General features: G+C 34.9%; 1 protein-coding gene across 1 annotated transcript in view; it reads left to right on the top strand.

Annotated features, from left to right (window-relative positions):
• Positions 1-24,987, top strand: part of DCAF13 (DDB1 and CUL4 associated factor 13) — a 38,489-nt gene extending 13,502 nt beyond the window's left edge. Inside the window, exons 7-12 of the mRNA XM_074200912.1 lie at positions 5,372-5,454; positions 10,227-10,391; positions 18,991-19,126; positions 19,605-19,768; positions 20,692-20,793; positions 24,571-24,987. Of these exons, the coding sequence (XP_074057013.1) occupies positions 5,372-5,454; positions 10,227-10,391; positions 18,991-19,126; positions 19,605-19,768; positions 20,692-20,779 (636 nt within the window). The 3' untranslated portion in view covers positions 20,780-20,793; positions 24,571-24,987. The remainder of the gene's footprint in view (positions 1-5,371; positions 5,455-10,226; positions 10,392-18,990; positions 19,127-19,604; positions 19,769-20,691; positions 20,794-24,570) is intronic.
• Positions 24,988-27,506: the final 2,519 nt, after the last annotated feature.

The following is a 27,506-nucleotide window of genomic DNA, read 5'->3' on the forward strand; positions in this document are numbered from 1 at the left end:
AATTAGTCAACCCTTGATCTGACTAGGGAGAAACCTTGTCTTGTTTTCTGGTTTGGTGCTGAGATGTTCAGGGTTTAAAATAGTTGAAAATGTGCTGAGGCCCTGGATGCCATGGAGAAATTAGCAGTCTCTTTGATACCCTTAAGTATTGCTTAGATTAACTTTAGAGCCTGAAACTTTTTGATGAACTCTATTTACTGTATTTCTTCATGTATGACACACCTTAATTAAAGTTTCAGTTTCCTCATAAGTAAAGTAAGTGATGGACCTGGTGACTTCCAAGATCCCTTCAAAATCTAATTCACAAATCATCTTTCCATTGCTATTAAGAAATCCTAAGATTCTAATAGGAAGGAAATTAACTACCATATTTCCTCATGGGACCTGAAATTTGAAAAAAAAATGTCTTACACAAACTTACTGAACTCAAGTTTTATTCATCATGAAATTCAAGGACTCTTTGCTCATAGTTTTCAGGCATCTTTTGGGCAAGTCTGGAGCATGGATGCATGCTTAGTCCATTTCATTTCATGAATCATGAAGAAATAAACCTATAGAGGTTGAGTGACTTGTCTAAGGTCGATCAGACAGTAAGTGGCAAAGTTGGTATTCAGATTTGTGTCTCATGACTTTGGATTCAGTTCAGGACTCTTTCCACTCTAACAAATTCCCTTCATAGGGGTAATAGCTTGATCCTATATAGAGCACACATTCCCTCCATAGTGGTAATAACCAGATCCTATATTACGGTACTATTTCAGTATGATGGGTATATGAATTAACTAGAAATAGAACTTTAAAAGCTTTAATGTTTTTATTTTATGGAACTGCTAGTTGTCAGACACTTTATTATGGTCTGTGGTTTACAGAGGGTATGGTGATAACTTTGGACTAAATTGGATGATTAATCCTATTGTATTCTTGATGGGTTCATTTATTTGCCCTACTTTGACTCTCTCAGGGACTCATTGCCAGCAGGATCAAATTCAAGCTCTGTAGCTTAGCAATCAAGTCTTTTAGTGAAATCAGTAAGCATTTATTGAACACCTGCTGTGTGTGAAATGCTATGCTAACTGCTGGGGATACAAAGAAAGGCAAATACAATTCCTATACAACAACAACTCCTTAGAAACATATTTTCAAGATAAATTTGGGGTAACCACAGAGGGAAAGCATTAGCATTAAATGCAATTGCAAAACCCTTATGGAAGGTGAGATTTTAGTTGGGCCTTAAAGAAAGCCATACGTGGTGATGAGAGAATTGCAGGCATGGGGGACAGTCACTGAAAATGCCTGGAGTCAGAAAATCCTGTGCAATGAACAGCAAAGAGGCCAGTGTCACTGGATCCAAGAATACATGAAGGTGAGAAAAATGTCAGAAGACTGGAGAAGTAGGAGGAGGGGCCAGGTTATGAAGGGCTTTAAAAGCAAAATAGAACTTTTTATTTTGATATCAGAGGTGTTAAGGAGCCACTATAGTTTGTTGAATGAAGGTGTGACATGCTATGGCTTTTGCTCTTAGGAGTATCATTTTGATCGCTAAGTGGAAGATGGACTAGAGTAGAGAGGGACAGAGATCAACCCACAAGTTTTTACAGTATTTTTGGTGTGAGGTGATGAAGGCTTGTAAGAGGATGGAGACAGTGTCAAAAGAAAGAAGGGGTAGTATAATAGAAGAATCAAAAGGACTTGGCAATAGATTGAATGTTGGGGGGGGGTTAAAATAGAGTGAGGCTAGAGGATGATATTAGGTTAAGGTATGATGGTGGTACCTGCAGTAGAAATAGGAAAGTTAAAGGAAAAGGCTTGAAAGGGAGAAAAATAATGAGTTTAGTTTTGGGCATGATGAGTTTAGTGTGACTATAGAACATCTGACTTATTTAGTTGGTTGGTTCTTGTCCTTTGACATCAAAGAAGACCAAAATGACAGCATTGTTTGAGAAAAATTACAGTGTATCCAACTGTGGCTAATCAGCCCAATACAAGCTTGGTCACAAGTTGAACACAAATAGTCCATGGGAACGCCTGGGATGGGTACTCTAAACTTGCACATCTCACATTTCCTTTGAACTGTTTCAATACTGCCTTCCTCAGTAGAGTGTAGCATCCTCACAGATGAGAGCACACCATGCTGGGCCGTCCTGTGCCAGGGTCTCCCATTCTGTATAATCAATTCTGAAATTCTTAAGAGAACTTCATGGTGTTCCATATTGCTTCTTCTGACCCCCTTGTCAGCACTTGCCCTATATGAGTTCTCCATAAAATAGTTTTTTTGGCAAGCATCTGGCATTCTAACAGTGTGTCCAATCCATTGTAGTTGTACTCTTTATAGTAATGTTGGAGTGCTAGGCAGTTTAGCTGGTGTCTTCACCTGCAAGGTGATCTTCAGAATCTTCCTAAGACTCTGAGTTATTTAAAAGCTACTTGAAGATGGTACACTGGAAGTCAGGAGAAAGATCAAGGCTGTGTAAACTAGATTTGAGAATTATGTACATGGAGATAATTGAATCCCTGAGAAGCTGAGGAGATTACCAAGTGAAGTCATGTGGGGGAAGGAGGGAAGAAGAGGATCCAGGGCAGAACCTTTTGGGACAATATATTGGATAAGGGTTGAGCAAATCTTAGAAGGGCCAGTCAGACAAATAGGAAGAAGCCTAAGAGAGAGCAATGTTGCAAAAACCTAAGAGAGAAGAGAGTATCAAGTGGAAGAGTGATTGAACTACAGACAGCTCAAAGAGAAAGAGGATTTAGAAAAGACCATTTGATTGGTGACTAATGTGGATATATGTTTTGTGTGATTTCCCATGTATTGATATTATATTAACTTGCCTTCTTAATGGGCAGGGTAGAGGATGGAGAAAGGGAAAAAAATTTTTTTAAGTGTATAATAATGAATTTAAGGGGGGGAAGAGGTCATTTGGTGACTTTAGAGAGAGCAGTTTCAATTGAATAATGAAGTCAGATTATACAGAGTTAAAAAGAGAATGAGAGGAAAGCTTGTGGAGGCACCAATTATAAATGGTCTTCTCAAGGGATTTAATCATGAGAGGGAGGCAAGAATGAAAGCTGATGGGGATGGATAAATTGAGAGAGTTTTTTGAAAGTAGTGAAGCTGTAGTAAGTATATTTAGCCAGTGGGGAATGAGCCAGTAGACAAGAGATTGTAAATTAGTGAGAATGTGAGTATGATGGAGTGATTGGTGGTCACCATGAAAATGAAGAAGAGAGTTTGTGATGACAAAGAGAGGTGAAATGATTATGATATAAGTAGCATAAAAATTATTATCTTTTATTTGGTGCGAAAATATCCCCTTAGAAATTGTGTTCTTTGATGACAATCACACATACCTATTAAGATCTCCTTCCAAATCTATATTCTTTTCACTATTTTAGTCAATCAGCAAATATTGATTGTTTAACATATGCCTGCCATGCTCTTTGCTAGGCACTGGGAATACAAGTACAAAGAATGAAATAGATCCATATTGACCCTTTAAAAGAAGTTGAAGTGTTCAGTTTGTCTACTAAATTCTGAAAATGGAAGGTGGTCTTACTAGAACGCAACCTAAGAAAGGCAATCTTGAAACTTTCTTTTCAGAATCTTTTTTCTCTACCCCTTTGAATCAGTAACCTCTTTAAATTGATTAAAACACAAGTTTCCATCCATATTTAATACCTCATGAATTGATGAGATTGAGTTCATCTAGAGGTGATAGTTACATTTGGAGTTCCTAGGCAAATAGGGGTCAGAAATCTGCATTTGAGATTCCTCTATGACAGCTAAGAAGATAGGTATGAATCAAACTAGAGAGAATCTCATTTTGGAAAATAACAGGGTTGGAAGAGAGGTAAATAGAATATATGTTGTTAATAGACTTAGCCATGGCCCAGATTGTCTTTGCTAGCTCATTGTACTAGTGTGAATTTATATCAGGGCATTCCCAATAACCTGAGCTTTGTAATGTGGTCCAAAGTCTTGAGTAGCTCTACAGTGTGGTCAAATACAGAATATTTGAAGGATAAGTAAAATGTACTAATGGATGCAAAGAGAAAGATAAGCAACAACAATTTATTTCTGCTGCCAGCCATTCCTTTACAATAAGCTACTCTTATCTCTTCTTTCCTTTTTCCAATTATTTTAACTTCAATCTTGTATTTGCTTTTAGACATTAGTAGTGAAGTTCTTGATTATTATTTAAATATGCTGGCTGAGGCATTTCTTTTTTTTTTAGAAAGGTTTTATTTATTTTGAGTTTTATAAGTTTTCCCTTGTTCTTGCTTCCCACCCCCACCCCCCCACAGACAGTCAGTTAGTCTTTTACATCGTTTCCATGGTATACGTTGATCTCAGTTGAATGTGATACGAGAGAAATCATATCCTTAAGGAAGAAAAATAAAGTATGAGATAACGATTTTTTTTTTTCTAATTTGAAAGTAATAGACTTTGGTCTTCAAACTCCACAATTTTCTCTGGATACAGATGGTATTCTCCATCACAGATAGCCCCAAATTGTCCCTGGTTGTTACACTGATGGAATGAGTAAAGTCCATCAAAGTTGATCATCACCCCCATGTTGCTGTGAGGGTGTACAATGTTCTGGTTCTGCTCATCTTGCTCAGCATCAGTTCATGTAAATCCCTCCAGGCTTCCCTGAATTCCCATCCCTCCTGGTTTCTAATAGAACAATAGTATTCCATGACATACTTATACCACAGTTTGTTAATCCATTCCCCAGTTGATGGACATTTATTTGATTTCCAATTCTTTGCCACCACAAATAGGGCTGCTATGAATATTTTTGTACAAGTGATTTTTTTTACCCTTTTTCATCATCTCTTCAGGGTATAGACCCAGCAGTGGTATTGCTGGATCAAAGTGTATGCACATTTTTGTTGCCCTTTGTGCATGATTCCAAAGTACTCTCCAGAAGGGTTGGATGAGTTCATAGCTCCACTAACAATGTATTAATACGTGTCCCAAATTTCCCACATCCCTTCCAACATTGCTCATTGTCCTTTCTGTCATATTGACGAGTCTCTAATAAGTAATGATTTAGAGCAATTCTTCATATGACTATGGTTTGATTTCATGGCTGAGGCATTTCTAATGTGGACAAGGATCTTTTGTATTCCTTTGACTTCTTGGCTATTGGTATTTCACTTCCTGTCCCTGCAACTCAGCTGTTCTTCAGAAACAGAATAAAGGTCTGGATGAACCTTCTCCCTAACTCAGTATCTATGGTATTAAAGCACAAGTTGCTAAGGCTATGTCAACATCTAGAGAGAACTTTTTGAATAGGTAATAAGTTAATTTTAGAAATAATTACTTGCTGTTAATGGTTACAGGTTAGTATGTGCATTTCCTTCTTAGGTTATCTTGGATATGCGGACAAATACACTTTGTTGGAACCCAATGGAAGCTTTCATTTTCACTGCAGCAAATGAAGATTATAAGTGAGTAGTTCTTTATTCTTTTTTAGGTTTTTGCAAGGCAAATGGGGTTAAGGGGCTTGCCCAAGGCCACAATTATTAAGTGTCTGAGGCCAGATTTGAACTCAGGGACTCCTGACTCCAGGGCCTACTCTGTCCACTGCCCCACCTAGCCCTCCCTGAGTAGCTCTTTATTTTTAAATTTATTTCCATCAATTGATTAATTATCCCTAAATGCTATCATAGGAATATTTACATTTTTTAAAATGTGAGTTGGTTAAAATATATTCATCATTAATTGAAGATATTTTTAATTGTTGCTATTTTTCGTTTCTTATTTCCTCCCTCTTCCTCACAGAGGATCCATATTACCAAAAAAAAAAAGTTTTCAACATTTCACTTTTGATTATTTTGAATTTGTTCTTTTCCATTTACTTTGCTTTCATTGTGTATGTTGTTTTCTTGGCTCTGTTTCACTCTGGGTTAGATCTTGTAAATCTTCCTATACTTCTCTTTATCATTTTTATTATTTCATAGAACATAATTTTCTGTTACATTTATATACCACAAATTTATTTAACCTTTCCCCAATTTGTTTGTTGATTGAGGGTGTTAGGGTCTATGAATGCTTATATATAATAAACACCACCATTTCACTTTGTTTTTGCAAGACAGTGTGGGGCGGCTAGGTGGCATAGTGGATAAAGCACCGGCCTAGGAGTCAGGAGTCCCTGGGTTCAAATCTGGTCTCAGACACTTAATAATTACCTAGCTGTGTGGCCTTGGGCAAGCCACTTAACCCCGTTTGCCTTGTGAAAAAAAAAGACAGTGGGGTTAAGTGATTTGCCCAAGTTTAAACAACTAAATATTAAGTGTCTGAGATCAAATTTGAACTCAGGTCCTGACTCCAGGGCCAGTGCTCTATTTCACTTTTATTTTTCCTTTAAAAGGTTCTTTTTTTTATTTTTAAAGATTTTATTTTGAGTTTTACAATTCTTCTCTCAATCTTCCCTCCCCCCACAGAAGGCAGTTTGCTAGTCTTTACATTGTTTCCATGGTATACATTGATATAAATTGAATGTGATGAGAGAGAAATCATATCCTTAAGGAAGAAACATAAAGTGTAAGAGATAGCAAGATCAGACAATAAGATAATCAGTTTTTTTTCCTAAATTAAATATAATAGTCCTTGGTCTTTGTTCAAACTCCACAATTCTTTCTCTGGATACAGATGGTATTGCAGAGAGCCTCAAATTGTCCCTGATTGTTGCACTGATGGAATGAATGAGTCCATCAAGGCCTATTTCACTTTTTTAAAGAAATGTTTATAGTCATATCACTGAAATAACTAATGCTTAGTTGGAAGAAGCTATATTAAATGCCCACTTTTTATAAGGCATGTTGTTAGGGACTGATTATACCTAAAGAATATAGTTACTGCCCTTAAGGCACTTAATATCAAGTAGGAAATGAGATATTCATGATACAAGTTAGATTCTATGAAGTTCATAGATTTTGCCCTCTCACTTAATAGATAGACTTTGAAACTTGTTGAAGGATTGTCCTCAGCTAGGAAGATCAGTGAATTTGTAAGAGTGCTGGGGACAAAGTCAAAAGCAAAACCAGTCCTGCCATGGAAGAGCTTAGCTTCTGAGAGTAATAATAATACATCCAAGGTTGGGTGCCTGGAGGCACTTTGGTTCTGAAAGTAGAGCAGACTTGCTTTCATCTTTAGAGAAATTGAAAGAAGTGGGTAGAGGAAGTGAAGTAAAGCATATCTTTAGGTTTCCAGAGCTAATTGTCTGAAACAGGCAGTCACTAGTCAGAAAATGGAGAAATTCTTCCAAGGCCTGGTCTTTGGTGTGGGCAGCAAGGGTGAAGAGGTTCTGATGGGAGAGGGAAGAAAAGGTCTAAGGAAGAGGTGACAGAAGTTGAATTTTGTTGAAATTATGTAAAGAACTGTTCATTCCAGAAGGTAGAGACTGGAAGAGAGATATCATGGTCAGTTGTATGGAGTCAGGATAGGATTATGAATCAATTAGTAGTCCAGTTTGGCTGGATTTTAGGGGAAAAAACCTTATTAGACAAGTGATTTCTAAAATCAAATTATGAAGTTTCCATTTATGCTAATAATTAGCACAGATTTCAAGAACTATAGCATTAGCAATTACGTTATGTTGAAAAGATTTTTCAATTTTCTTAAATATGGAAGAAATTTGGTAAAAGAAATTGTAGATTCTAACACATTTTATTTTTTTTAATACATTTTAATGAATGAGTGAAAACTACATGCTAGGTTGAATGTTCTTTTAGTACTTTGTTCTGCCCATTATACATTACTAATCCTAAAAGTTTTTAACTTGAGATTTTGTAAATATAGCTCCTAGTCGTACTAAATGATGGAAGTAAAAGATGGGTCTTCTAAAACATGTGGGAGATTTAGTCAAGGTTCTAACTAACTATATCTTACAAATTGGTCAGCATGTTTTGAATATCTTGTGAATTCCATCCAAACTGAACAATTAATTTAACAGTATGAAACCAAATTCATTAAACAATTGTTGCCTGATGCTTGAAATTAGACATCATTGATCCCATCAAAGTCAGTAAAAGAATTAATTCTTGACCAAGTTTCTTAAACCTTACCATGGAGAAATACTGATTTTTTTTTCCTTTGGCAAGAATCTTTGTTTTTCAAAGCATCACATTTATTTTCCTTGTCTGGGGGCGGGGGGGGGTATACTTGAATTAGTCAATAAGCACGTATTAAGCTATTTCTATCTGCCAGGCATTGTAGTAATCACTGGGGATGCAAGGAAAGTTAAGAACACTGTTGTCAAGTTGCTTGGAAGTAGCAAAGTGCAAATAATAAGAGATTTGGGAAGTAAATGGAATATAATATCAAAGGGAGGGCATTGGAAGTAGAATAGTGGGGATTGGGAAAAACCTTTGGAAGAAGTAATTTAATCTGAATCCTGAAAGAAGCCAGGGCTAGAGATAAGAACAGAGAGCATTCTAGACCTGGGAGCCAGTCAGTGAAAAAGGTACATGGTTAAGAGATGGAGTGTCTTTATGAAGAACATCTTTTTAAAAAAAAAAGTCCATTATCTGGTTTGTAGAAAGTCAAATATAAGGGTAGGAAGGGACCAGAATTTGAAGGACTTTAAATGCTAAACAAGATTATATCTTTGAAACTAGAGATAATAGGAAGTTCCTTGAATTTATTGAGTTAGGGCGATTACATAGTCATACCTGTGCTTTAGGAAAATCAGTATTAAAATAGTTTTCATGGAAAACATTTGTATAGATTTTATTTTGCTAGTAGCAACTCTGCATGTGTAGGGAATTTATTGCTATTTTTACACAGGTTCCAGAGTCAATTCTAAATGATAGGGATTAAAAGAATATTGGGGGGGGGGCACAGCTTAGGTGGCACATTGACTAGAGCACCAGCCCTGGAATCAAGAGAACCTGAGCTCACATTTAGCCTCAGACAATAATTACTTAGCTGTGTGACCTTGGGCAAGTCACTTAAACCCCATTGCCTTGCAAAAACAAAAGAAAACAAAAAGAATATGGAGTGGGGATTTGGTAGCCTTGGGTAGCAGTAATTCCTAACCTTTAGAGATTTTGGTGAGATAATGGATGTAAAGTGCTCTACAAATCTAGTTGTCTGTATCTGTCTATCTATGCACACACACACATATATCCTCACATATATTAGCAATGGGAATGATAAAGTCTGATGTAATCTTTCAAATATCAAAGAAGATAGATAATCTTGTGCATCTGAATCAGTAAAATTTGATGATCTTGTTAGTCTCTAGCAAATTAAGCATGCTCTAATCTTTAATGGCTCTGAGGCCCTTTCAACATAGACCCTTTCTTGTTCCAGTTTCTGGGATCTCTGAATCTGGCTCCTAGAGTTTTGAAGTCCTTGAAATAGGGATTATTTTATTATTGCTTAGGTATCTGATTACAGGGCTTTGGGTTAACTGGTAGTTTTGAATCTGAATAATACAGCCAAATATTTTTATTATGAGTTAATATTGTGATATATCAGAACAGAGAATTAGTCCTATTCTAGGTTACATTGTATAAAGGAGATTATTATAGTTGTTGAACTTGGCCCCAGAGGATAGAACCAGATGCAATGAGTAGATGTTTGAAAGAAGCAAATTTAGCTTTGTTAGAACTTTCCTAAAATTGAATTTTTTTTATTAGACATTCATGAGCAGGTTTTTTTATGTTACTGATAGAGAAAGTATTCTGGGAAAATATGGGTTACACTAGATGGGTCCTGAAGTCACTTCCCACTCTTAAAGATTCTATGAAAATAATATTTTTACCAATATTGATAGGTGGATATTTTCTAATCGGTGATGTAAATTTTGCAAAAAAATACTTTTTTTCATCTCTCTCACCTTATTTCCTCCCTCCCCCTAACATCCTTTTTTTTTTTAAACAGATTAATCACATCAGTATGTAGAATATAAGGAATGGTGGTTAAATAATGCCCTTAAGAAGTAGTATATAGGGGCAGCTAGATGGCGCAGTGGATAGAGCACTGGCCCTGGAGTCAGGAGTACCTAAGTTCAAATCTGGCCTCAGACACTTAATAATACCTAGCTGTGTGGCCTCGGGCAAGCCACTTAACCCCATTGCCTTGCAAAAACCTAAAAAAAAAAAAAAAGAGTGTGTGTGTGTGTGTGTGTGTATTAGATCTTTTTAGAAATTGATTAATGTGACAGTATCATTTTTGGAAACCTTATATAATTTTTTTAAATCTTTTGCAGTTTATATACATTTGATATGCGTTCTCTTGATGAACCTGTAAAGGTACATATGGATCATGTATCTGCAGTCCTTGATGTGGATTATTCACCTACTGGAAAAGAATTTGTGTCTGCTAGTTTTGACAAATCCATTCGAATTTTCCCTGTAGACAAAATTCATAGCAGGTAAGTACTTGTCAATAAATTGTTTGTTTTTCTCTCAGGGAAGACCTTTATCATGTTTTTATTTCCAATAGTTTTATTAGCTTTTGTTTAGAATATGATCATTATTATGTACTTTAAGCTTTAAAAATACTGTCCTATTATCTTTTTTTTCCTTTCTACACACAAGCTCCAAATCAGTTTCTTTCCTTAAGTAAAATATATGATTTGGTGGCATAAATATTTGGTTTGCTATCCCAGGGAATTTTTTTAAATCCCAAATTATTATTAAGCATCATTGCATAATAAAACTTTTTATCCTCTTTAATTATGAAGATACTGGATAAATAAGTTCTCACTGTAGGAGTTAAAATACATATATTGGTAGGTATTTTATAACTGCTCTCACTATTAAAGGAATTCTAAATGGTCCTTTTTAAAAAAAATTTATTTTAGCATCACTATAATAGTCATGTTGTAAAAGTAAACATAGCTGCCCCCCCCCCATACACACACAATGCTTCAATCTTGTATCGCCTTTATCCTTGCGATGGATAGCATTCTTTATTATAAGTCCTTCAGAGTTTTCCTGGATCTCCACATTGCTGAGAAAAAGTAGGTCATTTACAGCTGATCATCCTACAATATTGCTGTTGCTTTGTATGAGGTACATTTCTCGTTGCATCTGTGCCTGTAAATTTTTTACTGAGAGCATCCTGTTCATCATTTCCCATAACAATAGCATTTTATCTCAGTCATATATGAATTATTCTTTCTTTATCTTCATTTTTTGCTTGAAAATTTTTTAATGAAATATTTCTATTTAGTAATAGTAAACAGTATTGTTTTGTTTTTGCAAGGCAATGGGTTAAGTGACTTGCCCAAGGTCACACAGCTAGGTAATTATTAACTGTTTGAACTCAGGTCCTCCTGACTCCAGGGCCAGTGCTCTATCCACTGTGCCACCTAGCTGCCCTTTAGTGAACAATTTTGGAGGAATTGGAAGTGTTTAACATCAAAAGAGTTGAAATGTTATATCTCTCATGTCATTTTCATTTGATTTGGGGGGAAAGATTACAAAAACAACTTCTGAAGAAAGCAAATTTTTTTTCATAGCTCCTTTAAGGCTGTAGAGGACTTAAAGAGGTTATTTGTCAGGTTCCTATCCTCCTCCCCAGTTTTAAAGACCTTTAAAGTTTTGATTCTTCCATAGTTTGTTTCCTTGTTTTCTCAGCAAGAATATATTGGTGTGTGTTTTTAAAATATCTGGTTATTTTTCTAGTGTGTACATTTAAATTGAACCATTTGTGTAAAAGTTTTGGGGGTTTTTAAATTTGGCTTCATGAAGTTGCTTGTTCCATATTATTCTTTCTAGTGTGTGCATATCTCACTCAATTGTTGGCCATGGTAAGTTCCCTGTGGCTAGTGTCTATTCAGTGTCACACAGCACCTTGCAGAGAGAATAGAAGAGCTAGATCTTCTGGCAGCTCTTCCAGTTTAGTTTTGTATCAAGTTAGTTCCATGTAGCTCCTTCAGAAAAGGAGTAATAGATTCTAAGAAGTCCTTTCCTAAGAAAGTGGCAGTACACTTGTGTTTCATGTTTCAGATCTGTGAAGTAACCACCCTCATCCCTGCCCTGAGCATTCCTACATAAAAATAGCAGAAGATAGGATTGCATATGAAACCATGAATCTTCATTTCATGCTTAATTTTTAAGTATTTAATAAATTCTACTCCTTGTCATTAAAAGTGCCCTGTATGACTATATTTTTCTTTTGAACCGCTTTCTCTTTTCTCTGTATTGCAACAAATAAGTATGGTCAAGTAAGATAAATTCATGAGGTGGTCATGTCCCAAAATGTTTCTTTTATTCTTCACCTGGTGTCCATCATTCCTATACTAAAATATGGTTATTATGTTTCATTATAGGGCCTCTGGAGGCATTGTTGGTTGAATTGAGCAATTTTGTTAACCCTTTCAGAGCTATTTTTCTTTACAAAGCTTCCTTGTATAAATTATTCTAGTTCTGCTCACTCTGTTTCCTGCTATCTAGGATTCTTTGCAACTATCTCATCATCTCCCCCATTTTAATTAATTTTATTTTTCAGGTTTCATTCAAAGGTAATTTATTTACAACCCATTTTGCAAGTTTGTGAGTTCCATAATTTTTCTACCACCCTCCCCCTTCCCCATGGTGGGCAAACAATATGGTAAAAATTGTATAGTTACAATCATGGTTTACATATTTCCATATTAGCCATGTTGTGAAAGAGGAATTAGAACTAAGGGGGGGTGGGACATGAGGGGAAAAATGAAAGAAGTTTTAAAAAGTGTGAACATAGTATGCTTTGCTTTGCATTTAGATTCCATAGTTTCTAGATGGCATTTTCTATATCAGATCTCTGAGGATTGTCCTTAGTAGCTGAACTGCTAGGAGGAGCTTCATTCATCTTAGTTGGTCATCTCACAATGTTATTAATGTGTACAATGCTCACTTTATTCAACATCAGCTCATGAAAGTCTTTCCAGGCTTCTCTAAAGTCTGGCTGCTCATGATTTCTTACAGAACAATAGTAATCCATCACATTCATATACCATAATTTGTTCAGCCATTCCCCAACTGATGAGCATCCCTTCAATTTCCAATTTTTTGCCACTATAAAAATTGCTGCTATGAATATTTTTGAACATGTGGGATTTTTCCTTTTTTTAATAACCTTTTTTGGGATAGACGTATTAATGGTGTTGCTGGATCAAAAGACATTCATATTTTTATTGCCCTTTGGGCATAGCTCCAAATTGCTTTCCAGAATGGTTGGATCAGTTCACAACTCCACCAACAGCACATTAGTGTCCTAATTTTCCCTCCGCCTCTCCAACATTTTTCTTTTTTGTCATTTTAGCAATCCTGATAGGTGTGAAGTGGTATCTCAGAGTTACAATTTGCATTTCTCTAATCATATAACTATAAATAGCTTCAATTTCTTCTGAATACTGTTTTATATTCTTCTGATCATTTATCAATTGTAGAATAACTTAATTTTAAAAATTTGATTCAGTTCTCTATATATTTTAGAAAGAATCCTTTATCAGAAACACTGTGAAAATTGTTTTCCAGCTTTTTTGCATTCTTTCTAATCTGAACTGCATTGGTTTTATTTGTGCAAAATATATTAATATAGTTGAAATCATCCATTTTGCAGTTTAGTAATGTTCTCTGATTCATATTTGGTCATATATTTCTCTCCTTAAATCCAACAGAGTATTTCTTGTTCTCTTAATTGGTCTTCCTGTAACCTTTTGGATCTTATTTTGGTATAGGGTATACATTTCTTATACCCCAGTAATGTCACATTTGCATTTATATGCCACAGTTTGTTCAGCCATTCCATAACTGGTATACATTGCCTCGGAATCTGGTTCTTTTATTCTTTTCTTTTTTTTTTCTTTTTTTGTCTTGGTTTTTCCAAGGCAATGGGTTAAGTGACTTGTCCAAGTTCACACAACTAGGTAATTATTAAGTGTATGAGACCAGATTTGCATTCAGGTTCTCTAGACTCCAGGACTGGTACTCTATCCACTGTGCCACCTAGCTGCCTCTTCTCTCTCTCTCTCTCTCTCTCTCTCTCTCTCTCTCTCTCTCTCTAAAAGTAAAACACATTTTAACTTATTTTCATTCAAGATCAAGGAATCTGTTTTGCTTGTGATTCTTATTGCCTTGATACTTTTTAAACTCCAACTCTCCTTCTTTGCTTGTTTTTCTGTTGAATTTGCTATATTTCTGTACCCCCCCATACTGTTTGTATGTTCAGTTCTCCTTTCAAATAAAAGGTTCATGTACTCCTCATGCAACTCACCTTTTCCTTTCTTCATATACTTTTTTTTAGGTTTTTGCAAGGCAAACGGGGTTAAGTGGCTTGCCCAAGGCCACACAGCTAGGTAATTATTAAGTGTCTGAGACCGGATTTGAACCCAGGTATTCCTGACTCCAGGGCTCTGCTTTATCCATTACGCCACCTAGCTGCCCCCATACACTCTTTTAACACACAAATCCTCAGAATAGAACCAGTACCTACCTCCCCAGATCCTTAATTCTTAGTATTTTTTGAAGAAATTAAGGTTTTGATAAAGCACTTGTTGTTTTCTTCTACTACATTTGTTAATGTTACATCTTTGCACAGCTACTTCCAATTACTCTTAATAAATTTACCTAAGTTTATTTGAACTCATCTTTGTTTTTCAAGGTTCTTACTCTTTTTGTCAGGTAAGTTTTTCTCCCATGCAATTACAATTAACTTTGTAGTATGTTATTTTTGGTTGTAAACATAGATCTTTTTTGCCTTTTAAATATTCCACCATCTCTCCTCATTTATTGTGGAAACTGATGTATCTTAAATGATCCTTATTCTTCTTGAAGTACTTGAACTGTTCTTTCTGGATATTTGCAGTATTATTTTCTTTGATGTGCTCTGTATTTTGACGATGCCAATAATTCCTGAGATTTCTTTTGTGGTTTACTTTCAAGAGGTGGTCAGTAGATTTTTTTTCTGTTTTCAGGATAATAATTTGACCAGTTTTCATTTGTGATTTCTTTGAATTATATTCATGCGTTTTTTTTAAAGTCATACTTTTCAGGGAGTCACAATGATTCTTAAATTCTCTCCTTGACCTATTTTCCATGTCAGTTTTTTTAATATCAGATAGTTTATGCTTTTTTTAATCTTTTGTTTTTATTCTAATATTTTTTGCTGTCTTGTGGAATCATTGATTTCAATTTAGTATTTTGTTTTCAGTGAGTTTGTTTCTTGGATAACGGTTATTTAAACTTTCTTTTGTAAGTTACTTATTCTTCTAGTTCTTTGCACGAGTTTTTCAGTCTTCATCTCTTGCTTTATTTCCTTTAGATTTTCATGTAATCCTTGTAAGAAATGAATTTTTGAGATACTTTAAAATTGTTCATTTTCTTGTCCATTTTGAGGGTTCTCTGGATTTATAGTAATTTTTTAAAATTCTGACTGGTGTTTTTGGTTTAACTCACCACTCCAACTTTAATTCCTGAATTGGGACTTTGTGCCAGGTTCAACGGCTACATTTTTTTAGATAGGATTGCCAATCTTGCTGGTTCTCATCCTGGTTCCCATACTGGCTTGCTTTCTCTTCCTGAAGTTAGATTTCCTTAAATCTTTAGAACTCTAATGGTGTTTTAGGACAAGGTACTTGGGACCTAGAATGCCCTTGTCCAAACTGTACTTATATTGGTCACTGCTGTTTCTTTCTGCTTTATTGGAGGAGCCCTCTATTCTTGATGCTTTCAGAAAGAAGACCTTGCAGGCTAGTATCTTTGATCCTTCTCTAGTTCTTGCTGGGAGATTGTGGTTTGCTAAGCTAATAACTAACTTTCCCAGTCAGTCATCTTTCCTATTGCTGGAGGCTGTTGACTACTTATGTGGTTCTGGGGTGAAAGAAGTCATTCTAATTCCTTATTAGTTTCCTTGAAGATAATTCCATCTGGGGGACCCTCAGGTTTTCTCCAGAGTAGGTGTTGGGAAGCTAGATAGCATTTTCCATTCTGGCAACTACCTTGACCAGAAGTCTTTGTTCATGAATCCTTTGATCATTTAGCCATTGTGGAATGGCTCTTGAATTTTATGTTAATTTCTTAAGTATCTTAAATATCTGACATCAGAGTCAATTGTTACAGAGTCTTTCCCTCCCAGTTATTCTCTTTATCTTCATCTTACACACCTGTGTGTGCCCTTAAAAAAAATTTTCAATTTGATTTAATAGAAATTTAAAAATCAAGCTTTCTTTTTAAATTCATTTTTTCCACAATAGACCTGTTTTTGTATCTTGTATCCTAATACTTTTGAAGGCCTCATGTCTTCAATAGGCTAAATTTCTGTGTCATCAGCGGTGAAGGATTTCCTCATTGACTTTATCTATCTTATGTTTTTCTGCTTGGACTCAAGTTTCAGTTTTCCATAGTTTTCTATTGAGATGACCCCATTTCTCCTGGATAGTGACATTGGAGAAATCATTTCATTTTTCTGGGCTTCAGGTTGTGTGTGTGTCTAAATGTATAGATATTCACTTGTATGGGTGTGATGGGGAGGAGGGGGAGTTTGAAATGTCAGTTGTGACAATAGAAGACCTTGAACTTTAATAGAACATGTAAATAACACATAAAAAAGTGATTGTTTTCCCCTTAATACATATATAAAAGCAAACCAAAAAAGCATTGCTTCCTTCTGTTTTATTCCTTTAACAATCTTAAGTATTTCTATTGCTTTTGTTGTCACTGAAACATTGCTATTGTTTTTTAAATTCCCTTTAGAACTCTATAGGGGAAGGGTGTTTGAGCAACCATTCTTGGGAAAAAGTTATTTTTTAAATTAACTTTTCTTATATATTATCCCAAGGTCATCTGAACCATTTTGCTAATCAGAGTAATGTGTACTGTGATTAAAAGCAGATTTGTTAATAGGCCACAGATTTCATACCCCTGGATCTCACCAGTCCCTTTCAACCCCTAAAATCTTTATCCTGTGGTAATACCTTGTAATAACTTTTTTAAAAACAAATAAGAAAATAAGCCTCTTCTTTGAAATAAACACAAAATCATTAGAGGAACTAGATTTTTCATTAAACAGTGAGTAAATAAATGCTTTTAAATGCTACATAGAATCAATGCTTTCATTTCAAGTCATTCAGAATTTTATTAAGCAAACAACTTTTTAACTGTATATAGAAAACCTGTTTAGTTTTTTGATTCCCTTTCTAAATATGCTTATGAACTTTATAATATTTTAAGTCTTGTTGCCTTGTATATAATATCTTGAATTAGTAGACATTCAAGTATAAGAAACATGCAGATTGAGAATTTTGAAATTTTGTATCATAAAGTTTAAATTGGCTTACTTCTTAGTCAAAAAATTTGTATTTGACTGTCAAGTCCTTCCTCTTAGGAACTTAGGGACTTTGTTACCCTGAGTAAATCATTTAATTTCTTAGTTCCTCAGGGACTCTAAAGATATAAGCTACAAACCAGCTGCCTTAGGAGAGAAAATTTCTCTTCTAGAGTTTACTAAATCCAGAAAATCTGGACTAGTATCATGATTGATTATGTGTAAGTATTTTGCATTATTTTTAAAGAATGGTTTAATTTCCTGCCATTTTAAACCTCCCTCTATCTTTTTGCTATTGGGGGAAAGTGTCTGCCTTTTTTAAGAACTCCTGTCTTGGAATTTAGTGTCTATTTGTATGAAACTGACACTGCCTTAGGGGCATTTGTAGTCTCAGCCTCTCTCTCTCTCTCTCTCTCTCTCTCTCTCTCTCTCTCTCTTTCTCTTTCTTTCTCTCTCTCTCTCTCATGTGGGGATTTCCTTGGGTCTTTTATGTGAACCTGGAACTTATTTCATTGTAGTTGACAAATATTTTACTTTTAGGTTTACAAAATGCTTATTTTATTTATCTTCAGTAGATAAAGATTTTTCCCATTTCACAAATGAGGGAACTGAGTCTCAGAAGTAAAATGATTTGCCCATTGTTGGTGCCACACTTGGAAGTTTGAATCCAAATCTTTCTTGGTCCAAAGTACTTTATTCTCCACTGCTCTTTCTTATCTCTCTTGGTTTTTGCATATAAAATAATGAGTTTGTGCCTGTGTTTCAGAGGATTAAGGAAGAGGTTTATGTCAGGATGTGGTTTTACAATAGATTTCCTTTCTTGTGGAAATCTTATTTATACCCTTTCCATTTTGTACTTTTAGTCTTGATTATTTTCTCTTTGGACTTTTCCTCTCTCTTCCTTCCCTTCTCCTCTTCTCCATTAGACTCCCCCTTTTGTAACTCTTTTGGATTTGTTTAAATTTTCCTCTTAATGCTATGTATGTCACTTCCCAATATAGTATTTTCTGTGAATTTTTTTGGTCATGTGTTTCACAACATTTCCAAATAAGTATGATATTTACTGAATTACTGAGTAATTCTTACCTCAATCTACTAGGTGCTTTTGTGACTCTCACCTTTTTTCCCACACATATAAATCAACACATTTCAATTTTAAGCCAGTTTGATAGAATCAAATATTTCATAACACAAATTAGAAAGCATTACTGAATACAGGAAACTAGGACCACCTATTCATTCCCTTTGTTTCTTTAATATAACAAAAAAAAGATTGATATTTTTGTTCTTAGTAAACATAATTTGTTTTTCTAAATTCTCCAAGGATATGCTTTTACTTATTTAACCATGAATTATTCTAAAAACTTATATATATAAAGATTTAGGATGCTGCAATCTCAGATAGTACTTCGTATTCCTTAAAAGTATCTGATACTTGAAAAGTAGTACTAAGATATTAAAGAAAAGATCCAGGGGTGGCTAGGTGGCGCAGTGGATAAAGCACCGGCCCTGGAGTCAGGAGTACCTGGGTTCAAATCCGATCTCAGACACTTAATAATTACCTAGCTGTGTGGCCTTGGGCAAGCCACTTAACTCCATTTGCCTTGCAAAAACCTAAAAAAGAAAGGAAGGAAGGAAGAGAGAAAGAGAAAGAAAGGAAGGAAAGAAAGAAAAGATCCATAGAGTTCTAAAGGTTTTGATGAATTTTCTTTTGATAGAGAAGTTTATCACACAAAAAGAATGCAACATGTGATCTCTGTGAAATGGACATCTGATAACAAATACATTTTGTGTGGATCTGATGAAATGAACATTCGACTCTGGAAAGCCAATGCTTCTGAAAAATTGGGTGTGGTAAGAAACCCCATTCATTTTCCAGTGTCTTTATTACTGATTTGACTTTTATTTTGCCAGATGTTTATTATTTTTTACCAAAGAAATACTCGAGTTAATTTAATCTTGCATTATAGAGTACTATATTTTTAGCTTGATACTAAACTTGAATGGTGTATTAATTAGTAGCTACTTTTAAAGATGTAATTGCAGTGTTTAGCATTTTTATGTTTTAAATTATTGGACTCAATTTTTTTTTCTTTAGGAGCATATTCCTAAAATTCATGTAAATTAATAAAGGAATGATTTTGTTTTCAAGAAATATAGTTTATAACAATGCTTCATTAAGAGCACAAAGCTAGTTGTACTGGTAATTTGAGTTGAAATTTATAAAGAATTTTGTTTGGATTGTTTTCTAAGTAAAAGATGTGTCTTGACTGTCAGTATGATAAAATAAACCGAACAAATTAACTGCTCTTGGCACTGTTTTTTTTTTAAGCTTACATCACGAGAGAAAGCAGCTTTAAATTATAACCAGAAGTTGAAGGAAAAGTTTAAGTATCATCCTCAGATAAGTCGCATAGCTCGACATCGTCATTTACCTAAGACCATATATAGCCAGATTAAGGAGCAGCGCATCATGAAAGAATCTCGCCAAAGGAAGTATGTTTGACATTGTGCTGTTGGTATCCTTCCCCCTCCCTCAAACAAGAGAAGGCATATAAATAATGCAATTATTGTCTTTCAGTTTGGCAGTTTTATGTGCTATTTCACATTAGTGCTTCTTTTGGTTCAGAAAGAAAGGAAAGGTACAATTATTCTAAACTCAGTTACTCTCCAGTGCTTGTTACATTGGAAACATTAGTGTCCCTTAGAGTTATGAAAAAACTCATAATTCCTAAGAATATATACCCAAGTTCAATGTTGGCAAAAAAATTCAGAGGCAGCTGTTTCACAAAAAATCCATTGCTTCTGCTCATGTTATTCAAGCTCTGGTTACAAATGAAAAAATAGTAAATCCTTTCTAATCTAATTTGAGTTGGGATATTTTTCTTAGTAAGAATGTTCAAAAGATTTCTTACAGTTAAAAGAGAAGAAAACTTTTAACCTAAAGATGCCATTCTTTTTTCCATATCCTTTTGATATTTGAGGTAAGCTGAAGTATAGTTTACTCCTTTCAATTTTAGATCATTTGATCAAAGCGAACCTTTTTCCTGAAAAATACTTGTGGTTTGTAATTCTTTTCAGTTGCTAAAAGTACAAGGTTTATATGGGGATACTGTATCTTTTTTTGTAAAGAGTTACCTAAAAGAATCACATGAGTAGATTGTGTTGCTTGGTGAACTTGGGACTTGGGGTTGGAGATTTTAAAAGTATCTAAGATCTTCAGATTGGAACCTTTCTATTTATAAATAATGAGTCCTAATTTTGAGCACAATAGGATATTAAAATGTTAGTTACTTTGATATATTCTGGCTTTTGATTTTGGAGGGCAGGTCAGGTAACTTTCCAGTGAAAGAATGTTAATTTGGTTAGATAATTTTCTTATAATATCATGTACATTTGTATCTTTTTTTTCCTCCTAGGGAAATGAATCGTATCAAACATAGCAAACCTGGATCTATACCATTTGTGCCAGAGAAGAAGAAGCACATAGTGGCTGTTGTGAAATAACATTTTGATTTTAGGTATGTAAATATTTGTTATGTTTAGTGTGATATGTTCTAAAAATACCAATACAGGCTCATTTAAAAGCAGAACAATTTTAATTGCATATAAGAGGACTTCCCTTGAAGCTGTTTTTTTTAAATCACCTTAATTTGGTGTGTTTTTATTTTGAGTAACCTTATAGGCAGTTTGCTATATAACTAGTATTTCACCCCACAATCACTACCTTTCAGTAAGAAGTACAGTGTTTGCAAATGAACTTTGGTGTCAGAGATAGAAAATATGAAAAATTATTACTTTTCTCCTAGCATTGTATTAATCTACATATTTTACATAGTGTATTTGTCTTCTTGTGATACAGTTTAAGCCAAACTTCTGTTTTGTTTTGTTTTTTTGCTGTTAATTAATGATGGGTTTTTTTTTTAATTTTATTTAAGACAGTGGGGTTAAGTGACTTGCCCAAGGTCACACAGCTAGGCGATCATTAAATGTCTGAGGTTGGATTTGAACTCAGGTCCTCCTGGCTCCAGGACCAGTTCTCTAACCACTGTGCCATCTAGCTTCCCCAATGATGATTCTTTTTATGAGACTAGTGTTTATAATACTAGTTTATAAACTTTAGAATATTTTCATATACTAATTTATATATTTTACTTATATTTATTTTGTATTATATTTTATATTTATAACACTTGATACAGGTATTTGACTTTTTGTAATCTTCATGATTATTAACCTAATAATATTTTTAATTGATAATAAGGAAAGTTTAGCATTAAAGTGCTTGATTGGTTTCAGATAACATTTAAACTCATTGGTGTCATTAAGTCCTTTTTTTCCACCAGTTCTTTTGAAAATTTTTTAGTTTCAGATTTTAGGCCCTCGAGGAATGGGAAACATTTTCTTTTTCTTTTCTTTTCTTCTTTTTTTGCAGGGCAATGGGATTAAGTGACTTGCCCAAGGGTCACACAGTTACGTAATTATTAAGTGTCTGAGGCTGGATTTGAACTCAGGTTCTCCTGACTCTAGGACTTGTGCTCTAACCACTGGGTCACTTAGTTGTCCCTTGGAAGTACAGAGGAAGAAATGAGCATAGGATATGAAGGACATCTGAATTTAGGAGACCTGAGTTCATGTTTTGCCTCAGATACTATGTGACCCTGGGCAGGTCACTTTTCTCTGCCTCAGTTATAGGAGTACTAGTAACATCTACCTCCCAAACTTTTGAGTATTAAAATGCTAAACAAATGCTATTATTAATGTTTTCATTACCACTATTATTAGCCAACATAGAACTAAAGGCAAAAATTGTGTAATATTAAATATATTAATGAATCTGAACTCTCAGTGATATGAGTATCCTCTTCCACATTGTTAACTACAACTTCTCTGCTTCTCCATCCTCTTGAATTCTTTCCCATTCCTATTTATTTGTCCTTCATAGGAAATCTTACCCAAAATGGTTGAAACCTTTTTCCAGGTCTTAGATTTCTTATTTTTTTTTATTTTTTTAGATTTTTTTTCAAGGCAATGGGGTTAAGTGGCTTGACCAAGGCCACACAGCAAGGTGTAAGTATTAAGTGTCTGAGGTCGAATTTGAACTCAGATATTCCTGACTCCAAGGCCAGTGCTCTATCCACTGTGCCACCTAGCCACCCCCAGGTCTTAGATTTTTTTTTTTTTTTTTTTTTTTTTTTAGATTTTTCAAGGCAATGGGGTTAAGTGGCTTGCCCAAGGCCACAATTATTAAGTGTCTGAGGCCAGATTTGAACTCAGGTACTCCTGACTCCAAGGCCAGTGCTCTATCCACTGCGCCACCTGGCCACCCAAGGTCTTAGATTTCTTAATGATTATCTTGGAGCCTATTTTATGTGTAGACTATCTGTTGTACCTTATTTTTGCTATATGATAGGCTTCTCCCCTTTGTTAGTTATCCATCATTTTTAGATTTTACACTGTTTCTTTCTTTTGCATCATTTGTCATTGGTAATGTGTTGCAGCCTATTTTTTTTGCAGCCATAATATCAATAAAAGAATATTGGTGTTAAGAAAAGGGGATTTTTGTTTCAACAACCTAGGGGTTTTACCTGAAAAATACCAGAACTATTCCTTAAAGCCTTCAGTGCTTTCCTCTTTGACCTTCTGAAATGTAGACACATTCATTCATTTTTTTTTTTTTGGCAAGGTAATGGGGTTAAGTGACTTGCCCAAGGTCACACAGTTAAGTAATTATTAAGTGTCTGAGGCTATCTTTGAACTCAGATCCTCCTGACTCCAGGGCCTGTGCTCTATCCACTGCACCATGTAGTTGCCCCCAAAACATTCATTCTTTGAATTCTTTTGATGCAAATAGGTGGAACAATGGATATAGTGATCATTTCAGTAAGACTGGATTCAGATCTAGCCTCATTGCTTACTAGATTTGTGACCTGAGCAAGTCATTACCTGCTTTTTGCCTCAGTTTCCTCAGTGAAACAGTGGGAATAATGACTCCATTGGATTTTTGTGTGAAGATCAGATGCTATCATATCTGTAAAGTGCTTATCACAGTGCCTGACCCACAGTAGACACTCTATAGATGTTTGTTCCTCTCCCCCTTTGCCTACAGTGTCTCTCCAGAACATACATACTAATGGATCAGTTCAATAAACTGCCCATCCTACTATCGAAGTTTGGAAAACAGGAATTCTTTATATACTTGGTTCTCCTGTATTAGGCCAAATGCAAACAGGAGTATCAGGAAAACCTCCCCATCTAAAAGGAATCCCTCTATTTGTATTGCTCCAAACATCCTGTTTCAATGTCCAAGTTAGCTTAGTTTTCTTGTTTTGTGCCTTACTCAAGAGTAATGGTCAGAGGATTGTAGAACAAAGTTATTTCTGATGTCACATCTGGTAGTGAAATTTTTTTAGACCTTAATAGTTGCATGTGAGATACCTTGTTGTAGCAAAGCCTTTGAAGTGACATTTTACTCTACTCAAAATCTTTAGTTTTAAAACAGACCTAGTAGCATATTTTTTCTCTCAACCCTGCCTTAAGTTATATGGCTTTTAAGATAACTACTGGAGAATATTGGGAAATATGGAAAATAAGTTTGATAGGATAATGCCAAATTATTAAAGACCCTCAAAGCTAGGATTCCAATTTGAATAATGGTAGAAAATTGAAGGCCACTGGCCACAAGGGTGAAAGCTGATGGAAGCTTCTGCTGAATTATATTGACTACAGTAGGACGGGAGAAAAATTAATAAAGCTGAGGAACTTGTGTCTTTCAAAATTGACTCAAAAATTTCCATCCTTAGTGTATTGCGTATATAGGTAGTGCTATTGAACAGGAGCTGACTTTTGGTAGGAGAATGATGAGTACTTTTCTAAATATTTTGAACCTGGGATTGATTGAAAGATATTCCACTATAAATTTTTTTTTTTTAGGTTTTTGCGAGGCAAACGGGGTTAAGTGGCTTGTCCAGAGCCACACAGCTAGGTAATTATTAAGTATCTGACACCAGATTTGAACCCAGGTACTTCTGACTCCAAGCCTGGTGCTTTATCCACTATGCCACCTAGTTGCCCCCCCCCCCCCGCCACTATAAATTTTTAATAGCTATCTGGAAATATGGGAATGGAGTTTGGGTGCAGTTAGAATGAGCAAGCTAGACTTTCGGACATTATCAGTATAGTTGAATGATCAAAGTAATTATTATCTTTCTACCCAGTGCTACTTATCCATTTGTGATGAAAATAAAAAGAAATTTTACAAAATACATTGACCATGAGTTTTTTCTTCCTTATTTTAGAGAATTACATCATCTTGGAGCTGAAAGAAGCTTTAAAAGTCATCACACTCAATACCCTTATGTTATATATGGGGAAATTGAGATCTACAGAGGTGTAAAGTAATTTGCCTAGATCTAGATCGTACCACAGTGACAGAACCAAGACCAGAATCCAGTTCTTCAGAATTCCAGTTCACTAATTTTTCTGTTACATCAAGCTATCTCATTCTTAATTAGATTTGGAAAAGCACCTTTGTATTTCAACTCATCTTTTATATTTTTTGTGTGTATTCTCAGAGTTGTCTTAACTTAAAAGTTATTCAAAGTCAGAATGTGTCTTTTAGATAATTCTTTGTATAGTTTTCCATAAATTCATAAATAATACATATAATCCTAAAAAACTCAATAAATATCAGTACTGAAAAATGCCTTGCAAATTATTCATTTTATTTATGTCTAATAGATAAAACAATTATTAGCATAGTTCTTGTTCAACATCATATTAAGACATTGGTTTATTACTGATTTGCAAGAAAATGCCACCTACTGAGTCATTGACATCACCACCTGCAACAACCTGTGGTTTCCATAGTGATGTCTCACAGTGAATTGTGTACAACAGACCTGACTCATTAATTAAGGACATGAGCAATTTCCTGCAATTCAAAGCAATTTCCTAATTTAGAATTGGGAGTACAACTTTAATCATTTTAAAATATAAACTTTGCCGAGCATAACCTGTTGAAATACAGTGCAGGAAAAACATCTAATAATAAAAGTTATCAGAACAAAACTGGTAATATAATAATCTAAACCAGACCTTTATGACAGAAATATTGCTTAGGAGCTTCTAGAAGCCTTGAGAGGGAAGTAGAAGAGTCCAGAATGCTGTTCAGTCTCTATGCTGTTCAATATCTTCAATTGTTTCCTGTTCTGCTGAACAGCACTGTTATGTAAAGGAGCCACAAAGTAAAGGATAGCACCATCCAACCTCCAACCTATTTGATTCTTATTCATTTTTATTTCTTGGCATAAGGAATGACACTTACATTTTTTTTTTTTTTAGATTTTTGCAAGGCAATGGGGCTAAGTGGCTTGCCCAAGGCCACACAGCTAGGTAATTATTAAGTGTCCGAGACCGGATTTGAACTCGGGTACTCCTGACTCCAGGGCCAGTGCTCTATACACTGCACCACCTAGCTGCCCCGACACTATATTCTCAAATATATATGCACACACATATTGCCATCTTTGGGATGATACTGCTACATTTTTTGAGAGTAAAATATGTGTGCTTGTGAGGGGAATTAGACATTTTTGTTGTAATAAAATTTATTCACTTATATACTTGAGACAAAGTCTGTTTTATCTCGAGCATTGACAGTTGTTTCAGTTCATGAAACATAAAGTGCTTAGTACCATTAAATGTTTTATATAGAAGTGGTATTTTACAAACATGATTGATAAAGTTTTTGTTTTTTTTAAGGGAATCAATATGGTAAAGACCTGTTTTGTCTGAGAATTTTTAATGCATCACAACTGATCCTGTAACATAATAGGATAGAGATTCCTACTCTTTGGAGTTTAGTCAACTTATTTGTTTTGTTTTTAATAAGTCATTGCTCCTGAAGATGCTGAGTATCATTCATTTTTAAAAATTCATTTAAAATTCTTTGGAGAATTTCCTTATATAACTTGAGATTTGTCAAAAATTGGCTTGTCAGAATCAAGTCTAGGGATCATTTTGAAAAGTGAAAAGTTGGGACAGTTAGGTGACTATCTAGTGGATAGAGCACTGGCCCTGGAGTCAGGAGTACCCGAGTTCAAATCCGGTCTCGGACACTTAGTAATTACCTAGCTGTGTGGCCTTGGGCAAGCCACTTAACCCCCTTTGCCTTGCAAAAACCCTTAAAAAAAAGGGAAAGGTGAATATAAGGAACCATAAAGTTATTTTGGAAGATTCCATATATGTTGTATGAATTAATTTGAACCTGTAGCCATACATCATGCCATCTTTACAAAGGGAATTTCATATGCATTCATTTTATTTAAAACTCTGTTACCTGAGCTGGAAATAATATGAGGTACCTCTCTTCATATTCACATTCTACAAGTGTGGCAGAATGTGAGATAAAGGGATAATTTAAAATAATTTCATTTGCTAGAAAATGTAAAATATGAAATCTGTCTTTTGACAGAGAAAGTAGCCTTAGTGCAACACCTATATTCAGGGAAAGAGGCAAGAGTATGGTGTCCACATCTGATATGGATGAGGGGGATTCCAAAACCTTGAAGAGACAACATGGAGCAAGAGACCCCTCTCCCCAAAAGTGACTACATCCTGCCACATCCTGACTCAAGAGAACAAGATCCTGTATGGTGATGGAGAGATGATTTTGCTGCCTCCAAGTCATCACCAAAAGACTACATTAGCTTCACCTGGGTTACTTTAGAATAGGACTGGAATGGTATTTCAATGTCCTCTCCCACCTCACCCCCATGCCCTTCAATTTACATGCTTGCTGAGCCTTTAAATTTTCTAATTAGATAAACATTTGTGCAGTTAGAGATAAAAAGACTTAAAATGCAGATTCTGGTTAGAACAACACTTTCAAGGAACAAATGAAGGTAGCTAGTTATAGATTCTTGTTTTGAGAGGTAGAGTAATGACAATAGGAAGGCCGTGGGTGCTAGAAATAGCTTGGATATGTCTCTTCTCAGGACAAAAAGACCAAGAATATTAGATTGAGAATGAAAACAAACCCTACCTTTAACTGAACAGATAGATATTATCATGTTAACAGATGCAGGAAATTCTGTGCCATTTTAATTTTTTTAAAGCACCTATGATTTCACTGATGAGTCGTTTTCCCAAAAGACTTGTTAACCAAAGTGTCACAATAACAGTTTAACTCTTCCAATCTGCTTTAACAAGCATTTATTTAATGCCCACTATG

Source organism: Macrotis lagotis, chromosome X, assembly GCF_037893015.1.
Source record: "Macrotis lagotis isolate mMagLag1 chromosome X, bilby.v1.9.chrom.fasta, whole genome shotgun sequence".
Classification (NCBI taxonomy): domain Eukaryota; kingdom Metazoa; phylum Chordata; class Mammalia; order Peramelemorphia; family Peramelidae; genus Macrotis; species Macrotis lagotis.